Source organism: Euprymna scolopes, chromosome 34 (genome assembly GCF_053919585.1).
Source record: "Euprymna scolopes isolate OS-2025 chromosome 34, ASM5391958v1, whole genome shotgun sequence".
Lineage (NCBI taxonomy): Eukaryota > Metazoa > Mollusca > Cephalopoda > Sepiida > Sepiolidae > Euprymna > Euprymna scolopes.
In genome coordinates, this window is record NC_136515.1 from 35,005,631 (window position 1) to 35,021,889 (window position 16,259).

Below are 16,259 nucleotides of genomic sequence, written 5' to 3' on the forward strand. Positions count from 1 at the left end.
ACCCCTTGTTATGAATTTTTCACCACCTGCAAATCTGAAATGGATAAAATCCATTCTTCGACCCAGTCATCAGCCTCATCAAATGTTGCTAGAGGTTTGTTCATGAAAATTACTTCAGATAAATCAATTGTCATGTATTTCTTAAGCCAGTTTTGAGGTTTTAAAATCGTTGCTGCATTGAGGAGGAGTTATACAAGAGATTTTTTTTTTCTTTTTAGAAATCCTAATTTACAAATTATTCTACATCTTTTGTCATTCTAGACTTCCTCAATTCCAGACTTTTCAAAGATCTGCTCAAAAATTGGTGTTTTGTTATAACAGGGCGTTTGAGACAAATTTGATAATTTTTGGATATTTTATCATTTCAGATTGTGTGAAGTATTTAATAAATAACGGACAATTGTCTTTGTGTAGTCAGTTTGAGAGTTGGCAACCATGGACAACTGGAAAACACCAGAATATTAGAAGTGACCTGTATCATGATTTATGTCAGATTAAATCAGTTGTAGCTCAGTGTTCCTTGAATATCTTGAAGACAATGTAGAAGCAATGGCCAGCATTAAAAATAAAATGGTGCATCAATATCCAGGCAAATGACTGAACCTTGGCAAGAGAGTAGTAATTGAAAGAAAATGTTAAACAAGAATATTTGTTAGTCCTCATACAAGAGTTGCAAGGACCAACTATGCACTGCCAAGTCTCATGAGACATGCCTTATTGAAAGTCAAGACTCTTAAAAAGGTCAACCATCCAGTCAAGCTGGTTCTTAAAATCAGTTTCACAACGCACAGAACAACAGGTGGCTAACCTACAGTCTGCACAAACTTCTGTTGATCATGAAAACTTCTCTCAAACTGATGCCTTTTTGCTACATTAGGCTGTTCAACACTTTGGAAAACGGACTCAAACTCAATTCAGATGGCTGTATTGGATTGTATCCATTATTTTCAAGCATTGGATGAAGACAATAGCTGTGAAAAGGCCATGCATGTGGTAGTGAGCCTATGCTCCATGTCATAATTCAAGGAAAACCTAAAGTGGCTGTCCAAGAACTTTCACAACTTTATCAGTCCCAAAATATGATGTCTCAACTCACCTGGACCATTATACGTTGGGTACAGTTATGAAAGATATTAAATGTACTGACTGCAACATCAAAGAACAGTTGATTGCCAGCCTCAAACTGGTGCTCAGGTGTCTCTTGAAGGACACAATGCATGTTTTTGGCTCAAGTCTCAGCTGAAAGCTCAGCGCAGCTTTTTTGAGATGATTTTTTTTAATTTGGAGAATTTGCCAATTATTTTTCTTTTCTTTCAAAAAAAGTATATTTGTTTTGAGCACCTTGTATCTTGAGGAAACACATTCTTATTGCTTTTTTTATCATTGAATAAATTTTACAAAACTCATTTGCTATCACCACTCTGGACATTTTTTCAAGACAACTTCATTTTTAGTTTTAAACAGTTGTTTTCACCATTGCCATCAACAATTTGCAAAGCAACATACTCCATCCCTCAATTTTATTAAATTTTAGAGCCAGTAACCCCTATTAGCAGGAATTGTGGAAATTCCACAGTTGTATCCCTTTAATATTGCTGCCATGCTTACAACTATTTCTATTCTGTGGGCATTATTGCAAATGCAGACAATGATATCATTGTACTACTTTTATCCAAACTGAAACATGCTTATTGAAATACTCTGGTTAATGTAGTTTCAGAATATATCTGGTCTATCATGGTCTTCATGTCTATCCCCAAACCTTTGTAGGAGTTTGTGACATATTGTCATTCTATAGATACTTGAGACAAATGCATACCTCACGATATTATACAATCTTTGGAAAAAACAGATATTTTCCTTTGGTCTTAGGTGAAAGGCACAGAATGTACATTTCAGTTTTTCATGTTCCACACAACAGTGACATTAGATGAAATTAAATACTTTTTAGCAATGCATTTTCCAATCAGGTGATCTCATTTAAAAAAAAAAAAAAAAAAAAAGGGGGTGCAGGTTAATAATTTATGTACAAACATGAAATTGCCTTCACAGATTAGTTTAACCTGCATAGTAATTCCAAATAGCTATAAAACTAATCATTAAGTATTGTATAAAATTTAAGTAAATAATTTACTGAATTTTAAACGATTTTAAATTTAGCAAATGTTTCATAAATCTTTGAGTTATTGTGGTTTATTTGCTTTGCATAATAATTTAGACAGCAATTCATTTGTTTATACATCCAGCTATAATATTAAAACTTAGAATATTTAGACAAATAAACAAAAAACAGATTAATTCAACATGCTTTGTAGCCAGGCTTTGTAGAAAATATATGTAAAAACTATATGGGTGAAAGTCTGTAAATCAAAAGATACATTGTCAATAAACAATAATGCAGTGAAATGCTTTTAGCAATGTAAGAAATGAAAAATAAAATAATCTTGAATTAATCAATTGCTGATTTTATCATTAATGTATTAATTGATACATGCAAAATATATTTTAAAAATTAGTAAAGATTAAATTTGAGTTAGTAGATGTATAACAGTTCAGGTTGTAAGGTCAATTGGCAGTGGAAGGTCAAGGAAAACATGGAAGGAGGTGATAAAGATGGGCTTGAAAGAAAAAGATTAATCAAGAGATAGATTAGTCTGGAAATCAAATTTTAAAAACTCTTAAACACATGCCAGTATGTGAAACGGATTTTAAACTAAATATGATAAGGATTATCTTGAATTACTAGTGAAATATGAATTGCTTATATTATTGCTTTGAAGCTTTCTAATGTTATCAATGAAAGCAGTAGGTTTAATTTGCAATAACATGGAAAATGCTAGGTAGAATTGCTAGTTAAGCAAGAATGAGAAGAATTTAGTGTTTTTTTCTTTAATTTCATGTTTATCATTCAAGTTAAATTAAAGAAATTTCTCATCAATAGAACAAAATATGGTTTTCTTCCAATCAAATCTGTGAAATAAAGTTAATTTACGAAAACCTATGTGTTTTCGTTCACCTAAAATATCTCAACTGAATCCTACATTTATATTATTTGAATTCTTCACACTACTGTTCTCATTTTGTTCTTTTCAGAACATTTCAGTTGATGTAACTTCCAACTTTCTTCAGGTGTATCTTGATTAATATAGAAATCCACAAGGACCTGTGGCATAATGGATAAAGTACTTGATAAATTCAGTTGTAAGTTACATTCTTCTGGAGGTTGCACGTTCAATCCTTAGTGTGGACGACACTCAAAACAGAATCGAAAATTACTTAGGATTTTGGTGATGAAATGAAAACATGCTACCCCTGGTGGATCAAATGAAAGGTTCTATTCAAAATTTTGGGCAGATTCCCAAGTTCGACAAGATACACCTGAAGAAGGTCAGAGATTACATTGGCTGAAATGTTGTGAAAATATCAATCAAGATGAGAAATGTAGTCAAAATAATCCAAATACTCCAAATTCAATCCTCATCTCAAAAATTCACCAACGTAATAAATTCTACAAACCAGACAAAAACCCACCTCACAGCAAATCGCGCCTTTTTCTCTACAATCATCGAAACAAAGGTCAGCTTTAAATAAATCAACAGAGGGGTTGATATAAAGCAAAACAAAAAAGAATCATCATGCCCCCACCACCAGTGCTGCTCCTATGTCTTACCTCCAAAATCATTTTTTGATATCTCGGATTCATTGGCAAAATGATCGTCCATAGATTGGTTTGGTTTGTCCGTTTTACATCGACCACTTTTGGATGATTTAATGCCGCAACAATGTAACCTATTGTAAACAATTTATTGTAAATTATTAGTTGAACACAAGTTGCTATTTTACCCATAGTTGGGTAGAAATTTGGGGTTCATACCTTTCCATATGGCATCAGCACATAATTGGACAGAATAAATTTTATAAGCATCTCTTCATTAAAGCCTAAAAACATCTTTATGCTACTAGTTCATACTTAAAATTCCCCAAACAGAAGTTTGCACCACTTTTAAGTTCACTTACAGAAATTATCTATAAAACATATCTAGATAATTTGTTTACAATTTTCATTAAAATCCATTATGTTTTGGAGTCAAAAAATGTCTAAAATTAAAGTCTCACGTTTAAAGGAAACTTTGCTTGATTAGTGTCTAATTATGGATCAAATTAAATGTAAATTTGAAATATTTCAATTTGAAAATGAGAGGTTGTGCTATATTATGCCCTTATTAGCCCAAAAAAACTGAAATTTGAGGAATACATTTTTTTCTTGGGGTCAGGGTTGGTTTGGGGTTACCACTTATCAAGACCCAGAGGTCACTCTAGGATAAGGGTTAAGTATTAGGTAGATGGGGAAACAACGAGATCAGTCATGATGGAACTCAGAGCTCAATTATCTAAGTGGGCGACGCAATAGGAATTTATATTAAATTTGAAGACAACCATGTTATAGTCAGCCGGGAACAAGACGCAGTATTTTGTTCCACAGGCAGACAGTTCTAGGAAAGAAGTTCTGCTCACAGAATTTTCATTTAGTTTTGGGCACAGATAGAGAGTAAGGAAAATTGTTGGTGATGTTTCAGCTGGGCAAGTATTGGAGTTAGTTCCAGTTATAGCTTTTTGAGCACAATGATTGGGATATTGTCAGGGCCGCTGGAATCAAATTTCTTGATAAGTTTGAGAATATCTTGTATAGATGTTGGATGTCACTCAGCATATTGTTAGTCATAGGAGAAAATTCAGTGGCCATTATCACACAAGATGGAGTGATGTGAAGTTCTTAGTAAAGAGTTTGGCTTCGTTGGTGCTGAAATAATAACCTCAGTTTATGATGGTTGCGATGGAAGTTACACATCTGTTCAGAACCTCGTTTGCTATGCACAAAAACATGAGAACCTAACCTCTGCTCAGCACTACTTTAGACTTAACACTTGGAGCATTTTCAATGATATTTCGGCAATGGTTGCTAGCCGTTCAATAGGCGGTTTTACTTTATGAACATCCGTTTCATTTAAAGTAATTAAAATAGTGATTTCAATGTGCAATTGCAGCAGCACGTTGGCTATTCAGTTTAAGTTGAAAGTTTTTAGACAGTATATAGTTATCTATGCTAATAGTTAATCTGTTAAGTCAGATGCTACAGAAGACATAAAATTGAGAGGTATCTAAATTATTACTAAGGGCTTTCACCCATTTTTATCCCATTTGCAAAAAGAACCTAAATTAAACTATAGTCCAAAATATAACCTCTTACTCTTAGTTCCCAAATTCATAGTTTAATAAGTTTCGTACAGAAATATATAACTAAATGCACAAGCCTAACTTTATATAGAAATATAATTAGTATTAAAACAATCGGAAATGGGAATTGCAAAATGTAAAAATTTGGGGGGGTATTGGAAAAATTTGTGTCTATTTTTCAATGCCAAAAAATAATTCTTTTTATTGTTTTTCTTTGTTTCGATTGTTTAAAACTTAATTTTGCATGGCCAATATTGATGAAATAAATATTTATTGATTTTAAATTATCAGTAAAACTAAAATCCATAGATTACTCCTATAAGTGCTTTTACGTTTACAAAAATATGCTTACATTACATTTTTTTCAGTAACTCGATCCCCACTCATACTCTATATTTGGAAATTTTTTTTAAAAATCGAAATCAGAAGCTGTAAAAATATTGAAATCGTCTCATCACTAGATATAATAGAGAGAGAGAGAGAGAGAGATTGTAAGTAAATTGGTATTGATTGTAAATGATTTAAAATATGAAATATTCTTAAAATAAATTATTTTAACAGAATCTCATCAAACATGCCCCCATCTGTTAAGATAAAATGGATTGATGATCAAAATTTTTGTCACATTTTAAAAATTCTTATATCAGCTCATGGTTAAGGTGGTGCTAAGCAGAATATCCAGTAATGTGAGGAAGTTTCAAAGAATGCGAGTGCAACATGAACATAAAGGCAGTTGGTAGAAGAGAAAGGTTCAGTAGAGTCCAGTCAGTCCAATCGTTGAGAAAACAGGACAGAAAATAACATCAGTAGATAATCTCTCCCCCACACACCCTTCATTCATTAACACGCAAGCAGAACATCACATGTCGTCCATATATTGCTGGTAAACAAATGCATATATTCATACATACATAGACATCAACAAAAACTACTTTAATAAATTCTTTCCTCAGGTTGCCAGTTTTGAAATTTCCTCACTGCTACCCAGACTATACAAACATGCAAAAACTTAAATGTAAACAAACAATTGTTAAAGTTGACCCCTCCTCCCTCCACCAAAAATATAACCCCTACTACAGTAGCTCGTTTTTAAAATACTAAAACTAAAAAGTAAAAAATGAATAAAAATAGAATAAAAACAAAATAAAATAAATAGATTATAAAATAGAATAAAAAATTAAAAATAGAATTAAAAAAATAGAATAAAAAATTTTAAAAATAAAATAAAAATGAAATAAAAATGGAATAAAAATTATAATAAAAATGGAATAAAAATTATAATAAAAATGGAATAAAAAAATATAATAAAAATGGAATAAAAAATATAATAAAAATGGAATAAAAAATATAATAAAAATGGAATAAAAAATATAATAAAAATGGAATAAAAAAATATAATAAAAATGGAATAAAAAATATAATAAAAATGGAATAAAAATATAATAAAAATGGAATAAAAAATATAATAAAAATGGAATAAAAAATATAATAAAAATGGAATAAAAAATATAATAAAAATGGAATAAAAAATATAATAAAAATGGAATAAAAAATATAATAAAAATGGAATAAAAAATATAATAAAAATGGAATAAAAAAATATAATAAAAATGGAATAAAAAAATATAATAAAAATGGAATAAAAAAATATAATAAAAATGGAATAAAAATTATAATAAAAATGGAATAAAAAATATAATAAAAATTTAAAAAACAGAATAGTTTATATTGCCAAAAATGAATGCCATAATTCCTATTGCTCATTTGTATACAGACATTCATATATACACACACGGCTATGTACGCATACACACAAAACTATCTATGCAACTATACACATCTACTCAATGGTATCGAACATAAATAATTATGAGGAAATCTTTATTATTAACTAAAAACAAGAATAAAAACATAGAAAGAAGAGAAAAATGGAGAAAAATAAATATCTACAACAACAACAATCAAGATGATAACATCAAGTAAAAGCGAGAATCTGTATTGACAAAGAAGAAACCCAATAAGCCATGAGCTACAAGAGATCAGGTCCCGGGGAAAAGGATAAAAATGGCCGAAAGGGAAAGAAATAAAAAAAATGATGGAAAGTTACAAGTTTATAACAACAACTATGTTTATGGATGAGAAGGGGGAATTCTGCTGGCGTGGAATTTCATTAATTTGCATAAAAGCTGAGCAATTTCCAAATCTATCATAATTTATTTCATTCAGTCATCTTCTTGTGTGACTCATCAAAAGCCACAAACAGATTGGAGTGATGAGGGGGGGGGGCGAACTGACAGTGGAAGAGTAGGAGGAAGGGTTGAGCTTGAGCTTGAGCCGGAGAAAAGTAAATCAGGCTGGCCCAGCTGAACTGAACCACGGGCCCTCTCTCCCTTTGCTGAAGGCTTTTCCTTAACATGACATTTCACTCCCTTATTAATGATTCAACAATGAAAGGGGACGATGGCTAAAAATAAATAAAATAATATAAAAAATCCTCCAACATCTTATTCGAATAATCAATTACAATTTTTAAATTCAATCAGTAAAAATATATTTAATTCTTTCATATCTATGTCGGTTGAAAGATTATAACTAAAATTAATAAAACAAATTATATTTGTTTTATTAAACCTTTTAATTATTTTCAATATTATTACATATGAAAAATTTCCAGAAGTTATAAATAAAAAGTTAAATAATAATACACACACACACACACACATATATATATACACACACACAAGCAGGTGGCCTGGTCATAAAATATGCTTAAATATATTTTAATTTATGCAAATTTCGTATTTATTATTATAGAGCCAATTCTATATTGATTATTATATTTAAAAAATTGCCCAATATATAGAGTGATTTGGTGCTATCAGCTAGAATCGAAACTAAGATATAAAGCTTTCCAGCTTTATTCATTATCCCCTGAGCAACGTTTATAGGCAGGTAAAAAGGTAAAAAGTTAAAAAAAAAAAAAAAAAAAAAAAAAAATGACGTTGTTTAACCTAATAATGTATATTTGCATATGCGTAGAACACCCTTTAAGTCAATTTACACCTGCTAAGTTCCAATATCTTTTTCAATTTTGACCCCATAGCAGCTATTTTTACCAACTAAAAAACAAATCAAATTCGTTCCACAGGTCCAAATCACCTATACATCAAGTTTCAAGTCTGTAAATCAAAAATTGACAGAGTTTGGTAGAAACTGTTACTCTCACAGACAGACAAGGCCACTTTTATATTTATACTAGCAGCCCAACAGATGTTGCACAGTCGTAAAATACACTCAAATATATTTCCATTCATGCAGAGAACCAATTTTCTATTGATTAATACATTGTACCCAATATATATTAGTGATTTCAAAAGTTAAAAAAGAAATAAAATAAAAATATAGAAAAAATATTTAGCTCTCCAGAATTATTTGTTACCATCAGAAGTCCATATGCATATAAAAACATATGCATGTAAAAACATAAAAATAACGTTATTAAATGTATATTTGTGTATTTGTGTATGTATGAAAGTAATAACGCTTGCCAAATTACAATTTTTTTCAATCTTAAACTTCATAAAATTCTGTACCCCCACCCCCAATAATATACACGAGGAAGGAGACTCACCCAGGATTTTATTGTTATTGAAATCAATGAAATCGATTGATTGATTGCTCTAGTTGGGGACCCATCGCAGTGCATTGGGAGGAAGTTTCACAGCCCCTCCCTACAGTGACAGTTCACAGTCTACATTGCACTGTAGAGAACCTACTGTTGATTTTATAAAATGATTTTTAAATATAATGGCTTGAATTTTAAAGTTTTGAAGTTTAAAATGCAAAAGTCAAATATCATGCTTCAATTGTGCTCTAACAGAAACATTCATTTCGAACGCGCCTCTGTCATATCAAAGAACCTATTGTCGATTGTATATGCGTGGCCTTACTGCTTGTGTGGTGACAATAGCTCATATTTAAGTTTAAAATAAAGTCAAATATCATGGTTTAGCAATACACAAAAAAATCAAAATGACTTAAAATATCTCCATAATAGCATCCATAGAAATAGCTGGATAAGCTAAGAAAAAAGCTTTTTAAATTTAAATCTGATTAAAATTAAGAAAGTTATTATTTTTGTGCTTTGCACCTTTCTATATTATTCCTTCTTTAAGACCATATGCGTTTTGTCACATTTTTTACACTACTTTTTCAGTAAAAATGTTGTATCTTTGTTAAAACACAAGATTAAGCAACAAAATTTGCCATATAAGTGTATTCTTGTGCAAGGAATCAGAATATGCGACTGAAAATCTCCAAATTAATGAAAATGGTTTCCAAAAAATATGCAGTAAATGCACATAAATATGCTGTAATTCCTTAACAATGCAATGTATCCATTAAAAGAAAAGATGTTAAAGAACTGAAAGTTGAATTTTAATGCATTTTAGGTCCAAAAAACTTAAATCTAAATCTAAAACTGTTTAAAAACGAATATAGTGCAATATTTCTTTGGTATTATTGTTACCCTCCACTCCATCTGACCACCTCTCCAAAATATATGATTCTACCTTTGTAGATAATTACGTGTGAACACCTTGAAAAACTTTAATGAAAGATAAACAAAAAATATTTTAGAATTTAATGTAAAATGATTCCTCATTTTGAGCTTTTCCAGCGTTTAGTTAGCCATTTTTTTTCTATGGGAGATAAATCCTAGGCGGCTTTTTTTTTTTTTTTTCTAAAGGCAATCACATGTGGTTTAAAGAGAGTCTTTGTGCAATTATGGTAGGGTGGGGAGGTTACCACTCTGATTTTGAGTTAATGATAGGGCTAAGGGAAATTATGTGTGAACATCTTCAAGACTTGATAGAAACAAAAACAATTTTAGAATTTAGAGTGGGTTTGGTTTCACATAAATTTAATGTAAAATAATTCACCATTTCGAGATCATTCTAGCGTTTTAGAACAGTTGATTAATTCATTTTTATGGGAGATAAATCGTGCACTTTTCTTATAGAAAAGATGTTTTTTTCATGCTTATATATAGCTTACCAAAAAAATTCGTTTATAAACTTTCCAGTTTAAGACATTTTTACTTCTTAACTTCACTAGAAACTGAACACCTACAAATATTTAAATATTGATTTTGCATGGAGGTGGGGGGTAAATTAGTTTCCATTCGATAATAATCCGCTGAAAACATTTTAAGAAAGACGAAAATAAAAAATATAGAGGGGGGGGGAGGTACGCTCGTACACGTGAAATAAAAAAATCATATTTCACATTTTCGGTTGCAAAACAGTTTAATTCACTGTAAAAACTAATGCACGCAAGTTATACATTTAGAAAGCTTATTTTCTTGCCTTTTCAACAATATAAATATTTTTAACATTTGACCAATGTATGTATATTAGCATTAGAACAATCAATCGGAAAATAAAAACTTTTTAGGGTATCGGAATCACAAAAAAATTTTAAATTTAAACATTTTTTACATTTGACCACTGGCAAAATTTTTGAAATATTTATATTGTTAATAAAATAGCTCTAACATGTACAAACATTTTTTTTATATTCATATTTTTAATTAAAAAAAAAAGATTGTTCTGAAATAAAAATCAACAAAAATAAATAACAAAAAAACGTTTGTTGTTTACAGCCGCTACTGATACTGCTCCTACTAATAGTCTGTCTTACACTCAAACTAAAAGGATTTTTTTCCGAGTATCATGATTTTAAATTGCTAGCTACCACAAGAGAAAACAACACACAATTATACTTCTAATAGTAAACAGTAAAAAAAGATTATTTTATTTAACAGTGGTGTCTGAAGAAAATTCTTTTGCAAAATTTTCAATACTCGTTATGTTGAAGTCTTTTTTTAAATAACGAGTGGTCAAAAGTATTTTGGACACTCCAAACATTAAAAGTGGCATCTCTTTTGGATAGTTTCCAAATTTAATGACAAAATTCTTAATAGAAACACGGTACAAGCATTTACAAATCAAAGGGAGGGGGGCGTCTTTACAAACCTTACCAAAAACGCTGTTTTATGATGTTCACATATTTTTTTCACTTTATTTGCTCAAAACTCTTTAAAAATATAAAGTACATTTGTTATTTATTAATTCATTTGAAAGTATATCTATTTCCAAACACTTGTATTTTGAGGACTTAAGATGCTTTGGTTTTAAAAATATGACGATTTTAGCAGAACACCCTTGAAATCTGTGATTATCCAAAGCGTTTTATCATCCGTGTGTATTTATACATGGTTCAATTGTGGTTTAAAAAGAAAGATTCCTTTCAAACGTGCCCCTGTCATATAAAAGAACCTACTGTTGATTGATGTTGAGCCTTTCGGATTGTGTAATGATAAAATTTTCCAAATGCACTTATATTAGGCTTTGTAAGATATTAACTGTGGTCAAAATCGCCTGTTCTTTCTTTCAATTATCAATACTTACTGAAGACATTTCAATACAAAACTTGCAAATTTTTCCAATTCCAATACCTCAAAAAGTTCCGATTTTTTTTTTTTTTTTTTAAATTTCGATTCATTGTTCCAACACTAACACACACACACACACATATATATATATATATATATATATATATATATATATATATATATATATATATAGCCTTTGAGACTTTACGCGACCGGTCGCCACAGTCAATTGAAAATTTCTTGGGGCGACTAAAAGTAGTAAATCACTCGCCCACCAGTCAATAAAATTTCTTTAAATAAAGAAACGGGGAAAAACTCATTTTTATGACCCTCAAATATGCGGTGACTATAAACATTGAGTTGCATATTACAATTATGTATATATATATGTCATCATTTGTGAATTCTTTCATCTCTAGCTGTGAGACCATTGGAATATCGTATTGAAAAAAGAGTGGTCACGCTAAAGGTCAACAAGAAGTCAAATTTATACATTCAGCATGTAGTCAAAATGTCGCCTTCATTTAGCTCTCTGATTTTGAAATTCATTTGAAAAAAAAATTCTTCAACGCTACAACTACATACACTTTATGCTTACAAAAATAAAGACGAACATTTGAAAGAGGAAAAAACACATCGTTCCATCAAGCACACACCGAAAATTAAATTATACAACAAGTAAGTAATCATATTTTTCTCAATTATATAAATTCAGATATTTGCATGCTTTTTTTTGTGCAACTTTCAAAAAATCATCGATACACAATTTAAAAAATAATATTCTAAATTTTAGAATGTTGTTCCGAGGTGAATTCTTTGTTTTAATAGAAACAAAAGAGACCAATTTCTGTTCTATATCGAAGCTTTTATTCCATAAATTACAAAGAAAAATTGACCGTTTAAATTTTAAAAAGATATTAAGCCATGCCGATTTTCTAAGAAATCTAGTTCATTCCATAAATGGTATTTTTTTTCTTCTTTTTTTTCTTTTTTTGAATATTGGAGATTTCGGGCCACGGAGATCTTGTACCAGGAGATTTCAGTCCACAATCGTGAATATCTGGAGATTTCGTAACACTTTTTTTTTCAACACCCACGGTTTAGGCTAGATATTTTAATTTTTGTATGAAATTTTACGACATAATTTGGGTATTGAAAGAATAGTTTGTTGATATTTTTATTAAGAATAAAGAAAAATATAATTGTTGTAAAATTATTTACTATTATTGACTGAAACAAAGACAAAGCCGGACGATTAAAAATATTTGGGGGCGAGTAAATTTTCCCCTCACACTCGACTGCTCAAAGGCTATATATATATATATATATATATATATATATATATATATATGATGAAACTAATGGAAATAGTATTCCGACAAAATAGAGAAATAAAAAGGAACAAACTGTATTATGTGTTCATCGACGTTTCGTCTTTATTTCGAGATATTCATTCATTCATCCAGAGGAAGTCTTGAAATAAAGACGAAACGTTGATGAACACATAATACGGTTTGTTCCTTTTTATTTCTCTCTCTAGATTATATATATATGTGTGATATTTACATCTATAAATAAAATAGGTGTAAGGCTCGTACAATTTGTACTAGAATGGTCTACAGTGGGTAGAGAACTTGATAAAAATTCAGTGGTAAAAGTGACTTCCTTCTGAAGGCTGAAGGTTCAATTCTTAGTGTGGACAACAAAAAATATATTTGCAAATTCCTTAGGATTTCTATCTGCTGAAGGAGTTGGAGGTTGAGAATAGTAGTCAGAAGAATCCAACTAATACAGACACACACATTATATATATATATATATATATATATATATATATATATATATGAGATTATAAGAAGATTATAGCAATGCTGTAACTGCTGTAACTGGCTGTTGTATTGGCATGACGTATGAACAAAACTGGACAAACGAACGAAAGTCTTATTTGTTTTGTTATTTTATTTGACTTTATATATCCATTTATTTTTCAAGATAATTACAATACAAATCAGTAAATATGAACTTACTGTTTGATGTAACAGGGATCGTGGAGTTCTTAATATATCGAAATAACATCTCTTTTTCAAGAGAAAAGGGACCAAAGAATGTCCCTAAAAAAGGAAAACATTGAAATGCGAAAATGAGGTGTGGGAACGGAACAACTGTAAAGAAGAAAATGGTTTATGCATGGGTTTATATATATATATATATATATATCTATTATATCTATAAAAGTGAATGTGTCTGTCTGTCTGTCTGTCTGTCTGTCTGTGTACATTTCCCTACGCAATAACTGTCAATTTTTAGTCTATAGACTTGAAATTTGAAATACCGGGTACTGAGATTTGGGAAAATCGATGTGATGGGTGTCAGCCAGAAATTTGGCTGTTAAGGGGTCAAATTTCAACGATTTGACCTTTAAGAACTCTACAAAACTCCTCCGACAATTTTGGGTCTAGACACTTGAAATTTTAGATATAGGTTCCTTGAACCTGGATGTAACTTAATAAAGTGATTTGAGCCCGAAACTATAAATTTTAAGGGGTCATAATAGGGGTAAAATTAAAAAAAAAATTGACTGCTTTTTCTTTTTTGCTCAACATACACTTCCAAATACTCGGGCAACGCCGGGCACCCATGCTAGTATATATATATATATATATATATATATATATATATTACAATACAGACATTTTAATTTTTTTATTTATTCATCTGTTAAATTTAATCTTTTTTTTTATTATTTGTTGATTTAAATGTTTTGTTTAATTGTTTAACGGACGAGATATCGGTTATTATTTAAATTCTTACCGAAAGTAGGTAATGCTGTGCATCCGTAATGGAGACAGCATTAATGTTAAACCTATTAAGTTTTTGTGTTAGGCTGTGTGCGTCAATAAAATATGCTGATCTTATTTTTTTTATTATATATTTGTTTATTAATATCCTATTAAAAAATATATATATATACATAATTGTAATATGCAACCCAATGTTTATAATACATGCGTTGTCATGGCAAAGCATGAAGTTAATCTAATAAATAGTAAAGCAGAAAGGGCTTACACTGAGTTTCTGATTATCGTTATTAATAGACATTTTCATTTGTATGCTTATCTATTTAATTTAACCATTTTTGAACAGGAAAGGTGAAGTATAGCATCAGAACATACAATTCGTATTCCTGTGTTTATTTGTTCACAATTTGATTATTACTTTTCTAATTAATTTTATACTGAATACTTGCATAAACTTTATTTCATTTACTTTTTTATAAGTATGATTCTTGCAAAATTATACGCTCAGGATTCTTGCAAAATATATGCATAAAGGATTCTTGCAAGATATATGCTCATTTGCACATTACATTTAGGAAAATCGATTTTACTAAAATATCTATGTTAGTTACCGCTTATAACGAGAGAATTGTTTTAAGTGTTCTATTAAGGATTGTTATTTAAAGTTGGTTTATATTGATAATATATTTAATTTAATTTATTTTGAATCATCATTACCGACATCGATTTTTTTTAGAAAGTATTTTCGAGCTATTTCCCCTGGATGCCACCTGTTGAATCAAATACATTATTTCCCTTTGTACATTAACTGGTGGTGTTTTTTTTGTTGTTTTTTTTTGCATTTAAACAGGGGTGTTTTGTAATTTCATAGATGATTATAAGAAAACTGAAAACAATTTCCTTATTTCGATTTTCTTTTTTTTATCAGAGTTACATTTTTTATTTAAAAGAAATAAACAATCCAATTATGATTCTTCATTTAAAACAAAAATAAAAAAAAAACTTTCAAGCATTATTTTTGGAATTAGTTTAAATACAATAATTTCTAACGTGATTTCGCAATTAACACTGTGGATTAGGAGATTCTTGTACAAGCATTAGTTTTTCACGTTTGTGTACACCTACTGATGATCATTTTGTTTTATTTTTAAATAAGGATGTTTTGTAATTTTGGGAGATAATTATATTAAAACAAAAAACAATTTCCTTATTTTGATTTTTTTTTTACTAGAGGGTTAAATTCTTATTTAAAAGAAAAACAATCCCATCCAACTACGATTCTTTATTTAAAAAAATCCAACAACAAAAAAAAAATTTCATTTACATAGTTTTTTTTTGTTTTTTTTGCACTTAAACAGGGTGAAAAGTTTTTCAACTGTACTATTTATTTGGCATTTTCTTGTGGTGGCTAATTACATTACATCAAAACATTTCTCTTATTTCAAGGGTTATGTAAATCACTTTTTATCATAACTCCTAATTTTTTTTTTCTTTTACTAACACAATGAATCATGACTAATCATTTTTATAATATAAAAATGTTTATTTCGGTTAACACAAATTCTACTCTGTTATTTTTGAAACTGAATTGTTTAGTTTGTTTTCATTACAACAGACCATAAAGACATATCTTTCTAGATTGAAGCAGCTTTAAATAAATTTGCTTCAGCTGGTACATAGTCATAAAAAAGTGCTCAATATCCAGAGAATAGCTTCTGTTTGCATCCCTTCTGCCAAAATATCTGATGGAGAGGTTGTCACATACTTTTTTT

General features: G+C 29.6%; 1 protein-coding gene across 9 annotated transcripts in view; it reads right to left on the minus strand.

The window, feature by feature from the left end:
- Positions 1–16,259, minus strand: part of LOC145259173 (homeobox-containing protein 1-like) — a 294,675-nt gene that overhangs the window by 146,481 nt on the left and 131,935 nt on the right. For 4 of the 9 annotated variants that reach the window (XM_080116930.1, XM_080116927.1, XM_080116924.1 and 1 more), the window contains exon 3: positions 3,671–3,789. The exons of the other annotated variants lie outside the window; for them this stretch is intronic. In XM_080116930.1, the coding sequence (XP_079973056.1) occupies positions 3,671–3,703 (33 nt within the window). In that variant the 5' untranslated portion in view covers positions 3,704–3,789. The remainder of the gene's footprint in view (positions 1–3,670; positions 3,790–16,259) is intronic. 9 annotated transcript variants of the gene reach the window in all.